The sequence below is a fragment of the Ictidomys tridecemlineatus genome, unplaced genomic scaffold (assembly GCF_052094955.1).
Source record: "Ictidomys tridecemlineatus isolate mIctTri1 unplaced genomic scaffold, mIctTri1.hap1 Scaffold_761, whole genome shotgun sequence".
NCBI classification, from domain to species: Eukaryota; Metazoa; Chordata; class Mammalia; order Rodentia; family Sciuridae; genus Ictidomys; species Ictidomys tridecemlineatus.
In genome coordinates this window covers 41321-56000 of record NW_027525565.1, presented here as the reverse complement: position 1 = coordinate 56000, position 14680 = coordinate 41321, and the positions used below count along the sequence as shown (strand labels likewise).

The 14680-nt window shown below is 57.1% G+C and overlaps 1 protein-coding gene across 1 annotated transcript; it reads left to right on the top strand.

Moving 5' to 3' along the window:
• The first annotated feature begins 237 nt into the window (after positions 1-237).
• On the top strand, positions 238-5138 carry LOC101977529 (olfactory receptor 10A7). Its single transcript, XM_078037355.1, has one exon. It carries the CDS (start codon positions 3178-3180, stop codon positions 4162-4164), a length of 987 nt encoding a protein of 328 aa, XP_077893481.1. The 5' UTR covers positions 238-3177; the 3' UTR covers positions 4165-5138.
• The last annotated feature ends 9542 nt before the right edge of the window (positions 5139-14680 follow it).

The following is a 14680-nucleotide window of genomic DNA, read 5'->3' as shown; positions in this document are numbered from 1 at the left end:
ATGAAGTCCCCCGGGTCACAGCAGGAGGGGGCTCCTGTGGCATTGCGGGTAGAGGTGGCATGAAGTCCCCAGGGTCACAGCAGGAGGGGGCTCCTGTGGCGTTGCGGGTAGAGGTGGCATGAAGTCCCCCGGGTCACAGCAGGAGGGGGCTCCTGTGGCATTGCAGGTAGAGGTGGCATGAAGTCCCCCGGGTCACAGCAGGAGGGGGCTCCTGTGGCATTGCAGGTAGAGGTGGCATGAAGTCCCCCGGGTCACAGCAGGAGGGGGCTCCTGCAGCAGTGCAGGTAGAGGTGGCATGAAGTCCCCCAGGTCACAGCAGGAGGGGGCTCCTGTGGCATTGCAGGTAGAGGTGGCATGAAGTCCCCAAGGTCACAGCAGGAGGGGGCACTGGGGTGTTCATCTGAACTGTTAGGGGCAATGGCTACTGCCGAGCTCTTACCTTGTACCCGGCACTGTCCTCCTGCCCCCCTGACACGTAGTGAACCTGTGTGCGGCCTTAGTGGGGTATAAACACAGTTTCCTCAAAAACTTAAAATTCATTGTAAACCCAGCGCTGTGCTGGACACGACCCGGTCAGGCCTCTCCGTCTGCGGTGGGGGTGACCTCGAGGCCGAGACTTCCTTGGGTGCCGCTGACTGGAGTCTGAGATGCACCTCACTGGGTCCCCACAGGCTGGGGGTCGGGTCCATAGGTGCCTTATCATCAGGGGTGATTGGCAAGTAAAACCAGGGGCAGATAAGGTGTGCAGCTCGACCTTGGGCACACGTCAGGTCGTGGAACGAGTACTCCCCTCGCTCTCGTGGATCCATCCCTCCCAAACGTCCAGCCTTCTAGCAAGTCTGCGGGGAGAACTCTAACTGCAGTCACCTGGCTGGGCCCGTTCGCTCTGTTCTAAAGAAAGATGTCCCAGCCTCTCCACAGTGACCGTGTCAGAGAGCCAAAGGCCTCCACTTGTTCACTGGTGTGTCCAGGGAAGGGTGGGTCCCAGGTTGAACCCCCTCTGTCTGAGCTCTGCCCACAGTCCCTGGTTCAGGGCAGTGGAGGACAGCCCCTTCCTGGTAAGAGCAGACACGGACACTCTGCAGGAGCGTCCCACACGGGTACTGAAGGAGGTGAGCTCGGGGTTTGCTCCGTGTGGTTTGGGCAAATGAGACGGGCGTGGGAGGCGGCTGCGCTCATCCATCAGCTGCTCACGGGTCTCTGCTGACCTAGGGCTTCTCCTGTTGAGTCCACGCCTTCCGCTCTCCATTCACTTGGGCAGATTCACCGACCGTCTCTGTGCCTCGGTTCTGCCAAGTGGGAGCTGGGGTTGGTGAGGACAGACATCACCCCATTGCCCCGTGTCTGGGGGAGTCTCCCTCGGGGGAGACGGAGCCCAGCCTTGTGCTTGCCAGGCAGGGGCTCTACCCTGAGCCGGTCCTTGGGGGAGACATTCTTGTGTCCGTTTACGGAAGAGGAAAGGAAGAGCAGTCGGCACTGCCTCTCTGGTGGGCTCACCCAAGCCAGACAGAAAACAACACTGAGTGCCAGATGGGCCTCCTCACACAGGCTGGCCCTGACCCCTCCCTGGTCCAGGGTCTTCTCCCGTGGGCTCCCGCTCACAAGTGCAGCCCAGCCCTCCTCTCCCCTGCCTCAGCCCCAGCCTGAACACCCCAAGTCCTTCCATCTCAGAAAATGGCTCCATCCCCTCCCTTGGCCACAGCCCTAGGACTTACCCTTCACCCTCATGTCTGCTCCATGGTCATGCCCAGGGACACCACCTCCAGGACTTATCCCGACAGTGGGCACACCCTCACTGAAACACCCACCAGGACAGTCCAGCCACCAGCATCCCTCATGCACAGGACTCCCAAGGCAGCCCCCTGCCTTCCCTCCCTGCGCCCACACTTGGCCCTGGACACTCCTCTGTGGAGAACCCTCATCACCCAGCAGAGTTTTGGAAACAGAAGAGATGCTCAATCAACAGAGGTTGAATAAACGAGAGCAGCCAGAAGCTTTCACAAGAGCTGAGCACTGTAGGTCCCTGGGGAAGCGGTGCACACTCTTCAGCTGGTCTTCAACCAGCAGGAGTCCCCAAAGCATGTGCACGAGCACCCTGCAACGGAGCCGCCAGGCTGGGCCACCGTGGTCATGTCCTGGTGCCCAGGGAGCTGCGGTCACCTGTGTGTTTTCCACCAGGCACTCAGCCATTTCACTCTAGGGTTGAGGCCAGCCAGAACAGAAGCAGGAGGCCCTTGCATGAGGGGTGCTGGTGGCCTAGGCCAGGGAGTTGCTGTGGAGCAGGATGGAGCAGACCCCCACAGCGTGCAGAGGGTTCCTCACCACACCCTCAGCTTCAGAAGGGAGTCTGAATCTGGGAGACGAGAGGCTGGAACGTCTTCCCTGGGGTTCACCGCTGTGCCACTCAGGACAGTCACTCAGGAGTGCCAGTTCCTCTTGGCCATGAGCTCACCCCAGTGCTCTCTGCACCTGATGGTGTTCACCTGCAGTCTGAAACGGTTTCTTTCACTGTGGAACCCACCTGCAGATGAGGAGCTCCATCAGCTTGCTGGCTTGCAGCTTCACGGGACCCAGTAGTCAACCCAACATCAAGCGTCTTTACCACGCTGTGTAGACAGTCACGATCCTGGGCTGGGTGGAGAAGGGAGAGCAGGGTGCCAGAGCTGGGGAGAGGGGGCGGAGCCAGCAGGAGGCAGGGCCCAGTGAGAGGGTGTCGGGACCTATAAGAAGAATGTGCCCAGGAGGGGAAAGCAAGTGGGAACATAGCTCTCCATGGCTCCCTCTCCATCCAGAACCCCGGCTCGGTGCCTGCCACAGCGCCTGGGAGCCCGGAGAAGTCAACGGTGCAGCCTGGTGGGTGGGCAGGTCCCAGGACACTAACAGATGAAAGGCTCCCTCCTGACTGGAGAGGAGGGGACAGCAGGGCAGAGGCCCTGAGGTGGGGGCCTGAGCTCCCGGACCAGAGTCCAGAAAAGCAGGCAGGGCCAGGCCAGCTCGCAGGACCTCTGACTTCCTCCCTGGCTCCTGCGCACCACGGGTCTGATTTGCCCTGGGCCGAGACCCCGGGGGCTCTGCGCCCAGGACGCATGTGCAGCAGGCGCGGCCTCAAGGGCACCTTCTCCATCCTCTCCCCTCCCAGGCTTCCTCGGCCGGCCGCGCGCACTCTACAGCTGGCCCATGCCCGTGGCCCGCACTCCCCCGGGCGGCCCCGCAGCCCTGGCCTGGGCCAACCAGAGCGGAGCGCGCGACTTCGTGCTGCTGGGCTTCGCGCACGTGCCCAGGCTGCGCCCGCTGCTCGCCGCACTCTTCCTGGCGCTCTTCCTGCTGGCGCTGCTGGGCAACACGCTCATCGCGCTGCTGCCCGGCCTGGACCCCGCCCTGCGCGCGCCCATGTACTTCTTCCTGCGCCAGCTGGCCCTGGTGGAGCTCTGCTTCTCGCTGGACGTGGCGCCGCGCCTGCTGCTGACCCTGCTGCGGCCCGGGCGTGGCGTGTCCCCCGCGGCCTGCGCCCTGCAGCTGCTGCTCGTGCTGTCGTGCGTCACGTCCGAGTGCTTCCTGCTGACCGCCATGGCCTGGGACCGCTTCGTGGCCATCTGCAGGCCGCTGCACTATGGTGCCCTGGTGAGCCTCAGGCGCTGCCGCCTGCTGGCCACTGCCTGCTGGCTGGCGGGAGTCCCCGTGGCGCTGGTCTTCACCGCCTGGCTGTTCAGCTTTCCCTTCTGCGGGCCGCGTGGCATCCGCCACTTCTTCTGTGACATCGCCCCTCTGCTCAGCCTGGTGTGTGCAGACACCAGGGTCTTCGAGGCCAACGTGTTGGCGGCCACTGTGCTGGTCATCATGGTTCCCTTCTGCCTGATTGCCACATCCTACGCCAGGATTCTGGCCACTGTCCTGCGGATGCCGTCAGCCTCGGGGCGCCTCAAGGCGCTGTCCACCTGCGCATCCCACCTCATCGTGGTGATTCTGTTCTATGGCACCACGGGGGTCATCCATTTGCGCCCCAAGGCCAGCTACTCTCCTGAGAGCAAGCAGGTGGTGTCCCTGTCCTACACCCTGGTGACCCCCATGCTCAACCCGCTCATCTACAGCCTTCGGAACAAGGAGGTGAAGGCTGCCCTGGGGCGCCTGTGCCGGTGGCCTCGCCCGTCTGGACTCAGGGCATGAGCTCTTGGGCCCAAGATGGGAGTCAGAGTCAGCATCTGCTTTTGCCCAGGATCTTTGTGCAAGTGTGTGTAGCGCTCAGACTCTCAGGGAACTGTCCTCTTTCTCTTTTCAGTCTGGGTGGCCCTAGTCTTGGAAATCCCTGTGCCTTGTGCCGGGGCTCCTAGACGCACGGATCACATCTTTCTGCCCAAGCAAAGGCCCGTGACCGAGGCTTCCAGCCCCCATGAGTACCTGGCAGCTGACAGGCTAAGCCGCCTGGGACAGCTGGAGTGTGGGGATCAGCAGCTGCCACTGGAATGCGGAGTAACAAGGCACCCAGTGTCTTAAGAGCCTCCATCTGTTCTCCTGAACCTGCCCTCGGCTGAGTGCTGCTAATCCAGCCCGGGCTCCTGTTCATCCGGGTGACGTTGCTGATACCCAATGGCCTTGCTCCGGAGACTGAGTGGTGGCTGGTGTGGGCGGGGATAGCTGGGGGAGCTGGGTCCTCGGTCCTCCACCCCCCCCCCAGCTGGCTGGGGCCCTCTTCTCACCACACTGCAGGGAGGCACGCCTGCAGAGGCCCCGGGCAAGGGGTGCCCAAGACTTTTTTATGTGAGTGGGCCAGTGCCCAGCACATGGGCAAACCCAAAGTCCAGGGGCAGCGGGACACCCTCTTCCTCTGTGGGGGACACTGCAAACTGGGCAGTTGACATTCATCTGGGGATGAGTGAAGAATTTGAGACACTAGTAGAATCTACTTCAGGGCATCAGATCCCAAGATGTTCACTCAGATTCTCTTTGTCAGTGACTTGCAGCTTGTGACCTTTAACGGGAGTCCCTGCTCGATAATGGAGTTGATGCAAAGAAAACCAAAACCAGCAGAGGAAGGGGAATGGGGTTCTAATGACTGTGGAGTTCCTAGATCCAGCCATGCCTGATGTCTGTCCCACCCGTGGGTTCCTTTTATGTGACCAAATAAATTCACATTTACATGAGCCTGTTCAGGTTGGTTTTTCTGTCCTTTGAAGTGATCTTATTTTCTGAGTGTTATCTCTAATAGTTAGCCTGATTAACAGGGGTTAATTTATTTCTTCAAGTCAATTAGGAATTTTTTCTAGACAAAAGTAAATACATCGGAGGAGGAGTTTTCTCTCTTCTATTGGAGGGATCTTATTTTTCTAGAAGACAAATTCAATTTCCTTGAATTTGATGTGTAACTCTTTCTTTAGATATAGGACTGGGACTTGACTTTCAGCCTCAGTTTTCTCATCTGTGAGTGAGAATGTAATGATGCCGACCACACAGAGGAAACATGGAAGCCCCCAGTGCATCCTGGGACACAGCGGGCACCCCCAGTGCATCCTGGGACACAGCGGGCACCCCCAGTGCATCCTGGGACAGCGGTCTCCCCCAGTGCATCCTGGGACAGCGGGCACCCCCAGTGCATCCTGGACACAGCGGGCACTCTATGAAGTTTTCCACTTACCACCCCCATAGCCAACCCATAGGTTAAACCCCAAACGATGGCTAGAAGGGAACATCCAGTAGTATTCCCTGCAGGCCGGGTTTGGAATTGGGAGACTTAAGTTCAAATTATCATGAGCTTCTAAGTACAGGAAATTCAGCACCCTGTGAAGACATGTTATGAATTTATATAAATTTGAAAATTTGCTTGATCTGTAGAACTGTACCCACCAGAGAGTAAATACTATATCTTTGGTGATGATGATGGTGATGATGATGGTGGTGATGATGGTGGCAATAATGGTGGTGGTAGTCATGTTGATGGTGGTGATGGTGATAATGGTGGTGGTGATAAGTGATGGTGGGGGTGATGGTGGTGATAATAGTCATGGTGCTGGTGATGGTGATGATGGTGGTAATAGTTATGATGGTGGTGATGGTGGTGATGATAGTTATGGTGGTAATGGTGTTAGTGATAGTCATGATGGTGATGGTGGTCATGATGATGGTGGTGATGGTGGTCATGATGCTGATGGTGGTGGTGATCAGTGATGGTGGGGGTGATGGTGTTAGTGATAGTAGTGATCATGATGATGGTGGTGATGGTGGTCATGATGCTGATGGTGGTGGGGATCAGTGATGGTGGGAGTGATGGTGTTAGTGATAGTCGTGATGGTGATGGTGGTCATGATGATGGTGGTGATGGTGGTCATGATGCTGATGGTGGTGGTGATCAGTGATGGTGGGGGTGATGGTGTTAGTGATAGTCATGATGGTGATGGTGGTCATGATGATGGTGGTGATGGTGGTCATGATGCTGATGGTGGTGGTGATCAGTGATGGTGGGGGTGATGGTGGTAGTGATAGTCGTGATGGTGATGGTGATGATGATGATGGTGGTGATGGTGGTCATGATGCTGATGGTGGTGGTGATCAGTGATGGTGGGGGTGATGGTGTTAGTGATAGTCATGATGGTGATGGTGGTCATGATGATGGCGGTGATGGTGGTCATGATGCTGATGGTGGTGGTGATCAGTGATGGTGGGGGTGATGGTGGTAGTGATAGTCGTGTTGGTGATGGTGGTCATGATGATGGTGGTGATGGTGGTCATGATGCTGATGGTGGTGGTGATCAGTGATGGTGGGAGTGATGGTGTTAGTGATAGTAGTGATCATGATGATGGTGGTGATGGTGGTCATGATGCTGATGGTGGTGGGGATCAGTGATGGTGGGAGTGATGGTGTTAGTGATAGTCATGATGGTGATGGTGGTCATGATGATGGTGGTGATGGTGGTCATGATGCTGATGGTGGTGGTGATCAGTGATGGTGGGGGTGATGGTGTTAGTGATAGTCGTGTTGGTGATGGTGGTCATGATGATGGTGGTGATGGTGGTCATGATGCTGATGGTGGTGGTGATCAGTGATGGTGGGGATGATGGTGTTAGTGATAGTCATGATGGTGATGGTGGTCATGATGATGGTGGTGATGGTGGTCATGATGCTGATGGTGGTGGTGATCAGTGATGGTGGGGGTGATGGTGGTAGTGATAGTCGTGATGGTGATGGTGATGATGATGATGGTGGTGATGGTGGTCATGATGCTGATGGTGGTGGTGATCAGTGATGGTGGGGGTGATGGTGTTAGTGATAGTCATGATGGTGATGGTGGTCATGATGATGGCGGTGATGGTGGTCATGATGCTGATGGTGGTGGTGATCAGTGATGGTGGGGGTGATGGTGGTAGTGATAGTCGTGTTGGTGATGGTGGTCATGATGATGGTGGTGATGGTGGTCATGATGCTGATGGTGGTGGTGATCAGTGATGGTGGGAGTGATGGTGTTAGTGATAGTAGTGATCATGATGATGGTGGTGATGGTGGTCATGATGCTGATGGTGGTGGGGATCAGTGATGGTGGGAGTGATGGTGTTAGTGATAGTCATGATGGTGATGGTGGTCATGATGATGGTGGTGATGGTGGTCATGATGCTGATGGTGGTGGTGATCAGTGATGGTGGGGGTGATGGTGTTAGTGATAGTCGTGTTGGTGATGGTGGTCATGATGATGGTGGTGATGGTGGTCATGATGCTGATGGTGGTGGTGATCAGTGATGGTGGGGATGATGATGTTAGTGATAGTCGTGATCATGATGATGGTGGTGATGGTGGTCCATGATGCTGATGGTGGTGGTGATAAGTGATGGTGGGGGTGATGGTGTTAGTGATAGTCATGATGGTGATGGTGGTCATGATGATGGTGGTGATGGTGGTCATGATGCTGATGGTGGTGGTGGTGATCAGTGATGGTGGGGATGATGGTGTTAGTGATAGTCGTGATCATGATGATGGTGGTGATGGTGGTCATGATGCTGATGGTGGTGGTGATAAGTGATGGTGGGGGTGATGGTGTTAGTGATAGTCATGATGGTGATGGTGGTCATGATGATGGTGGTGATGGTGGTCATGATGCTGATGGTGGTGGTGATAAGTGATGGTGGGGGTGATGGTGGTAGTGATAGTCGTGATGGTGGTAGTGATAGTCGTGATGGTGATGGTGGTCATGATGATGGTGGTGATGGTGGTCATGATGCTGATGGTGGTGGTGATAAGTAATGGTGGGGGTGATGATGGTAGTGATAGTCGTGATGGTGATGGTGATGATGATGATGGTGGTGATGGTGGTCATGATGCTGATGGTGGTGGTGATCAGTGATGGTGGGGGTGATGGTGGTAGTGATAGTCGTGATGGTGATGGTGATGATGATGATGGTGGTGATGGTGGTCATGATGCTGATGGTGGTGGTGATAAGTGATGGTGGGGGTGATGATGTTAGTGATAGTCGTGATGATGATGATGGTGGTGATGGTGGTCATGATGCTGATGGTGGTGGTGATCAGTGATGGTGGGGGTGATGGTGTTAGTGATAGTCATGATGGTGATGGTGGTCATGATGATGGTGGTGATGGTGGTCATGATGCTGATGGTGGTGGTGATCAGTGATGGTGGGGATGATGGTGTTAGTGATAGTCGTGATCATGATAATGGTAGTGATGGTGGTCATGATGCTGATGGTGGTGGTGATAAGTGATGGTGGGGGTGATGGTGGTAGTGATAGTCGTGATGGTGATGGTGATGATGATGATGGTGGTGATGGTGGTCATGATGCTGATGGTGGTGGTGATAAGTGATGGTGGGGGTGATGGTGTTAGTGATAATTGTGATCATGATGATGGTGGTAATGGTGGTCATGATGCTGATGGTGGTGGTGATCAGTGATGGTGGGGGTGATGGTGTTAGTGATAGTCATGATGGTGATGGTGGTCATGATGATGGTGGTGATGGTGGTCATGATGCTGATGGTGGTGGTTGTCAGTGATGGTGGGGGTGATGGTGTTAGTGATAGTCGTGATGGTGATGGTGGTCATGATGATGGTGGTGATGGTGGTCATGATGCTGATGGTGGTGGTGATCAGTGATGGTGGGGGTGATGGTGTTAGTGATAGTCGTGATGGTGATGGTGGTCATGATGATGGCGGTGATGGTGGTCATGATGCTGATGGTGGTGGTGATCAGTGATGGTGGGGGTGATGGTGGTAGTGATAGTCGTGATGGTGATGGTGGTCATGATGATGGTGTGATGGTGGTCATGATGCTGATGGTGGTGTTGATAAGTGATGGTGGGGGTGATGGTGGTAGTGATAGTCGTGATGGTGATGGTGATGATGATGATGGTGGTGATGGTGGTCATGATGCTGATGGTGGTGGTGATAAGTGATGGTGGGGGTGATGGTGTTAGTGATAGTTGTGATCATGATGATGGTGGTAATGGTGGTCATGATGCTGATGGTGGTGGTGATCAGTGATGGTGGGGGTGATGGTGTTAGTGATAGTCATGATGGTGATGGTGGTCATGATGATGGTGGTGATGGTGGTCATGATGCTGATGGTGGTGGTGATCAGTGATGGTGGGGGTGATGGTGTTAGTGATAGTCATGATGGTGATGGTGGTCATGATGATGGTGGTGATGGTGGTCATGATGCTGATGGTGGTGGTGATCAGTGATGGTGGGGGTGATGGTGTTAGTGATAGTCGTGATGGTGATGGTGGTCATGATGATGGTGGTGATGGTGGTCATGATGCTGATGGTGGTGGTGATCAGTGATGGTGGGGATGATGGTGTTAGTGATAGTCGTGATGGTGATGATGGTCATGATGATGGTGGTGGAGGCAATTACTATCACATATGAAAAATGAAGCATTTTGAGCTGGAAAATCACACCATCAATCCTCTCAGTTAAAAGAGTTTGGGATTGAAATCCAAGAGGAGCTAAGGTCGGGACAGCCACACACGTGGCGTTAGTGTTGGGACCCTGTTGCCCTGTCGAGATGGTCACGGTCTGTTCTGTGTGTGTCGCGGTGGTGTTTTACACTGATTGTTCTTTCATCCTGCACAGTCAGCCTGGGGCCATCCCACACCACCTCCTGTTTACAGATGATGAGGCTGAGCCTCAGGGAGGATGTGACTTGCCCAACACTCTGCTCTGAGGGCCGAGGTGCAGACATGAACACCACACTCTTCTTCTTCTTCGGCCCCCTCGGTGACATCGCTGCTTCAGAAGAGGAACCCTGGGCATGTCACAGCATTACTACACCATGACTGTGGGCCTTGGGCGGAGGCAGGTCGTGTTCACGGATTTACTGAGTCTAAAATGCGTCTAAGGCTTTACAGCTGCACCACGTGGTGTGAGACACCACCCACTGAGGGGGTCGCCCGCAGAGTGACTCCACGGCTGGCTGTTTCTGTCTTCCCAGCGCCCGGGGAAGGCAGGCCCACCTCCCTTCATACGGCAGGCTCGGAGCCAGGCTCAGGCGCTGGGCTGCTGGAGTGGTAAGAGCTGAGTCCGCGGAGATCCACATCTAGAAGGTTCTTGAGTTCCCACGGCAGGTGACTGCTGGGCCAGCGCTTCCCAAAAGCACGTCACGCTGAGCGGCTCTGTGTGGCTGGAGGAAACGGGGCTCAGCAGGACCCCTCCGTTCTGGAGGCTGACGGGACTTCACCATGAGGAGCACTAGCCGGGCTGGAGGGCGGCTGAGGCTGAAGCTGGGTGGGGTAGAAGGCGAGGGGGAGTCCGGGCTGTGTCAGACAGACGTCAGTTTTGCTGTTTCTGGACGGTGATCAGACAAAGAACCTTTGCAGCAGGAAAGTGCAGCGGTGGTGGGTTTGGCCAGGTCTCCCTCAGGAAGGCCCCCAGCCGCGCACCTCTCGCGGTACTCCTGACACACTGTTTTCTTTGGATTTAATGACGTGTCTGACATGTGCGGTGGCGTCACTTGGCGCGTCCCCGGGGCCGTGGTCCTCAGGGTCCATCCCATGGCAGCACATGTTGGGGTCCCCGCTTCCTAAATCTGGACGACACTCCCTCACCTGGGGCCCTGTGGACGCCTGGGTGGCCTGGGGCTTTGGCCGCAGGTGCACATGGAAGCTTCTGTCCAGCAGCCCAGCCCCCTGCCTACCAGCAGCTCCTCTCCGTGGTCCTCAGCCATGGCCACAGCTCCCGATGGTCCCCAGGGCGGTGTGTCCTGTCACTCAGGACTGATGGGCCAAGCAGGAGCTGCTGCTCACAGACCTGTGCACCTGCCTCTGCCCTCCTCCACAGAGCCCTCCTCCCCGCCTCTCCTGCAAGTCCACAGAGCCAGGGCGGGCCCCTGAGGTCCAGGGCGGGCCCCGAGGCCCAGAGCTCCAGCTTAAGCTCCCCTCCCTGGCTCCTCCTGGCCTCAGAGGGGACAGAGAGGAGGAGACGCAGGGCGGTGGGCGTGGGCCTGCCTCAGGACCAAGACCAGCTGCCCAGATGCACTGAAGGGCTGCTCTCCCTCCTCTGCACAGAGGCTGAGGCACCTGGGCACCAGAGCATCCCCCGGGCACAGCGTCAGCAGGTGGGCACCTTGTCTTCCCTCCAGCAGGGGAGGGCACCAAATGCTGCTCTGTGGGCGAAGACGAGGAACCCGCAAGAGGCCTCACAGAACCCCGGACAGGCCAGGTGCAGACCCCACCCTGAGAGGCCCTGTTGACCAGCCACCCGGAGCCCTAGTTCCCCCCTCCCCGGACGACCCCTCTCCCCCTCTCCCCCTCTGTCTCTCCCTCTCTCCCTCTCTCTCTCCCTCTCTCTCTCCCTCTCTCCCTCTCTCTCTCCCTCTCTCTCTCCCTCTCTCCCTCTCTCTCTCCCTCTCTCTCTCCCTCTCTCTCTCTCTCCCTCTCTCTCCCTCTCTCTCCCCTCTCCCCCTCTGTCTCTCCCTCTCTCTCTCCCTCTCTCTCTCCCCTCTCCCTCTCTCTCTCCCTCTCTCTCTCCCTCTCTCTCTCCCTCTCTCTCTCCCCCTCTCCCCCTCTCTCCCTCTCTCTCTCCCTCTCTCTCTCCCTCTCTCTCTCCCTCTCTCTCTCCCTCTCTCTCTCCCTCTCTCTCTCCCTCTCTCTCTCCCTCCCTCTCTCTCCCTCTCTCTCCCCTCTCCCCCTCTGTCTCTCCCTCTCTCCCCCTCTGTCTCTCCCTCTCTCCCTTCTCTCTCCCTCTCTCTCTCCCTGTCTCCCTCTCTCTCTCCCTCTCTCTCTCTCCCCCTCTCCCCTTCTCTCCCTCTCTCTCTCCCTCTCTCTCTCCCTCTCTCTCTCTCTCTCTCCCCCTCTGTCTCTCCCTCTCTCTCTCCCCCTCTCCCTTCTCTCCCTCTCTCTCTCCCTCTCTCTCTCCCTCTCTCTCTCCCTCTCTCCCCCTCTCCCCCCCCTCTCTCCCTCTCTCCCCCTCTCCCCTCTCTCCCTCTCTCTCTCCCTCTCTCCCCCTCTCCCCCTCTCTCCCTGTCTCCCTCTCTCTCTCCCTCTCTCCTCCTCTCCCCCTCTCCCTCTCTCCCCTCTCCCCCTCTCCCCCTTTCCCTCTGTCCCCTGTCCCCCTGTCCTCCTCTCTCTCTCTCCACACACACACACACACACACACACACACACACACACACACACACTTGCACGCAGCACACGCCAGTCGACTGACCTCCTGAATATCACATGCCTAGCCAGTCAGTGGGGAGGAAACCCTACTGCTCACGGCTGTCTAACAAGGCTTTGCTTTAACTACCACTTTCCACTCCCCGGAGCGCTGGTCGGGTGGCTCGGCTGTTGCAGAGAATTGCTGGCTCTGAGAAGGGCACAGCTACTCCACGGTGGGATGTGCCCAGGGGGCTGGGGCAGGGAGGGCCGTGGCTCGGGATGCTGCTTCACAGCTCTGCACCCTGGAAGCCAGAGCCCAGTCCTTCCATGGCCAAGAGTCCACTGCTCCTGCTGCTCTGCTTTCTCTGCACAAAGCTTTGCTTAGAAAGTGTGTGGGACGGAGCAGAGTCACACACTCTGCAGCTTCTGCCCACCAGGAGCCTGCTTCCTCATGAGAAGTCCTGGATTCGGTTTAGGATAAGAGGATCCCAACTCGCTTCTGTTTACTGTTGAATCCAGGTCCCAGTGACCTCACTAAGCTGCTCCGTCTCCTACAGCAAGGAAATCATGGAGCTCACGGCAGAGCTGCTGTGGTGACAGGCGTTTTCTCACCCCGGCTGCCTCCAACCTGGCTCAGCCATGGGCGAGTAGCTACAGAGCAGCAGGTTCCAGGTGGGATGGTCTCTGGGCTTCACAATGCCAGCGAGACCCTGGGTGCACTCGTGGGTTTTAACACAGACCTTCCATTCGAAGTCGCCAGCCAGGGGGGCTGACATGGGGTTCTCAGGGAGCCGAGGTGGGAAGGAGAGGGAGGGCCGAAGGCAGGACCAAGAGGGAGGCACCTGGAGAGGAAGCGCTGCAGGCAGGCACAGACGTGGGCTCAGAGGGGGGGCCAGCCACCTGCACTCAGCCCTGGCTGGTGGCAGCACCCTTAAATACCAAGTCCTGCTGGCAGCCAGGGGGTGAGGCTCCTGTCCCCGACTGCAGTGGGCTCCAGCCCCAGGGCCAGAGCCCAGCTCCGGGAAGCCCTGCTCAGCACCAAGGACAGCTCCCCCAGGCAGGATGCCTCCGGGGGACAGAATCGGGCCCAGGCCTCCAGGACAACAGGCCTGAACTTTTATTTTTATTGTATTTTTTTTGTACTGGGGTTGAACCTAAGGGTACTTAACGCTGAGCCCCACCCCCAACCCTTTTTATTTTTCATTTTGAACCAGGGCCTTGCTGAGTTGCTTAGGGTCTCACTAAGTTGCTGAGACTGGTTTTGAACTCCTGATCCTCCTGCCTCAGCCTCCCAAGTTGCTGGGATTACAGGCGTGCCCCACGGTACCTGGTGGGCCTGAACTTTTATAGCCACCCACAATGTGTTTTATATTTTCCCCAACAATCCTCTGAAGACCGGTGGTGGATGACACCAGCTTTGTGGTGGCTTGGAAAGGGGTTCCGATCCGAAGGCCCAGAGTCCAGGGCACAGCTGGAGTGTGGCTGGCTGCCCCAGGGCGGTGACTGGACTTACACCAGGACAGGGTGATGGCTGCAGTTCTTCCCGATGGCTGTGTGCTGGAGGGGCAGGCTCGCGCCTCTGCACCTGTGGTAGGTGACGCCATGCTCAGGCCAAGGAGGAGGTACTCAGGGTCTTCTGCCCTGGCTCATCAGACTCTGCCCGGGTCCAAACCTGGCTTCCTGGGAAACCCTGATGCCTGTGACGGAGCACACAGATCTGGCACGGACTCTCCTCGGGTCCCTGCCAAGAGGCCTCGGGAGGCTCTGTCTCCCAGGCCCTTTCCTCCCTCACATTCTGTGCACGGAATGCACTTTCTTACAACTGTGGGACATATTTTGTTTTCTGTTCCAGTCAATATTTAAATATGTGCAGTGGAAACTCTTGGGCTGAAGGACCACGGCACCATGGCTGGGCAGGAGAAGGGAGGTGGCTCTGGCTCTGGGCGGCATGGCGGGGGCTGCTGGCTTCTGAGCCTGGGCTCACCAGCACCTGGACCCGCAGCAGCAGCAGCTCCGTCTGGAAAGCATTGGGCCCAGAGAGCGCCTGCTGCCGGCTCTTACCATTACCTGCCACGTGGCTGTCCTCAGCAGGAACACTGTTGTGAC

Bases quoted from the DNA above. Each gene is read 5' to 3' on its own strand.
- LOC101977529 (XM_078037355.1), top strand. From the start codon at position 3,178: ATGCCCGTGGCCCGCACTCCCCCGGGCGGCCCCGCAGCCCTGGCCTGG.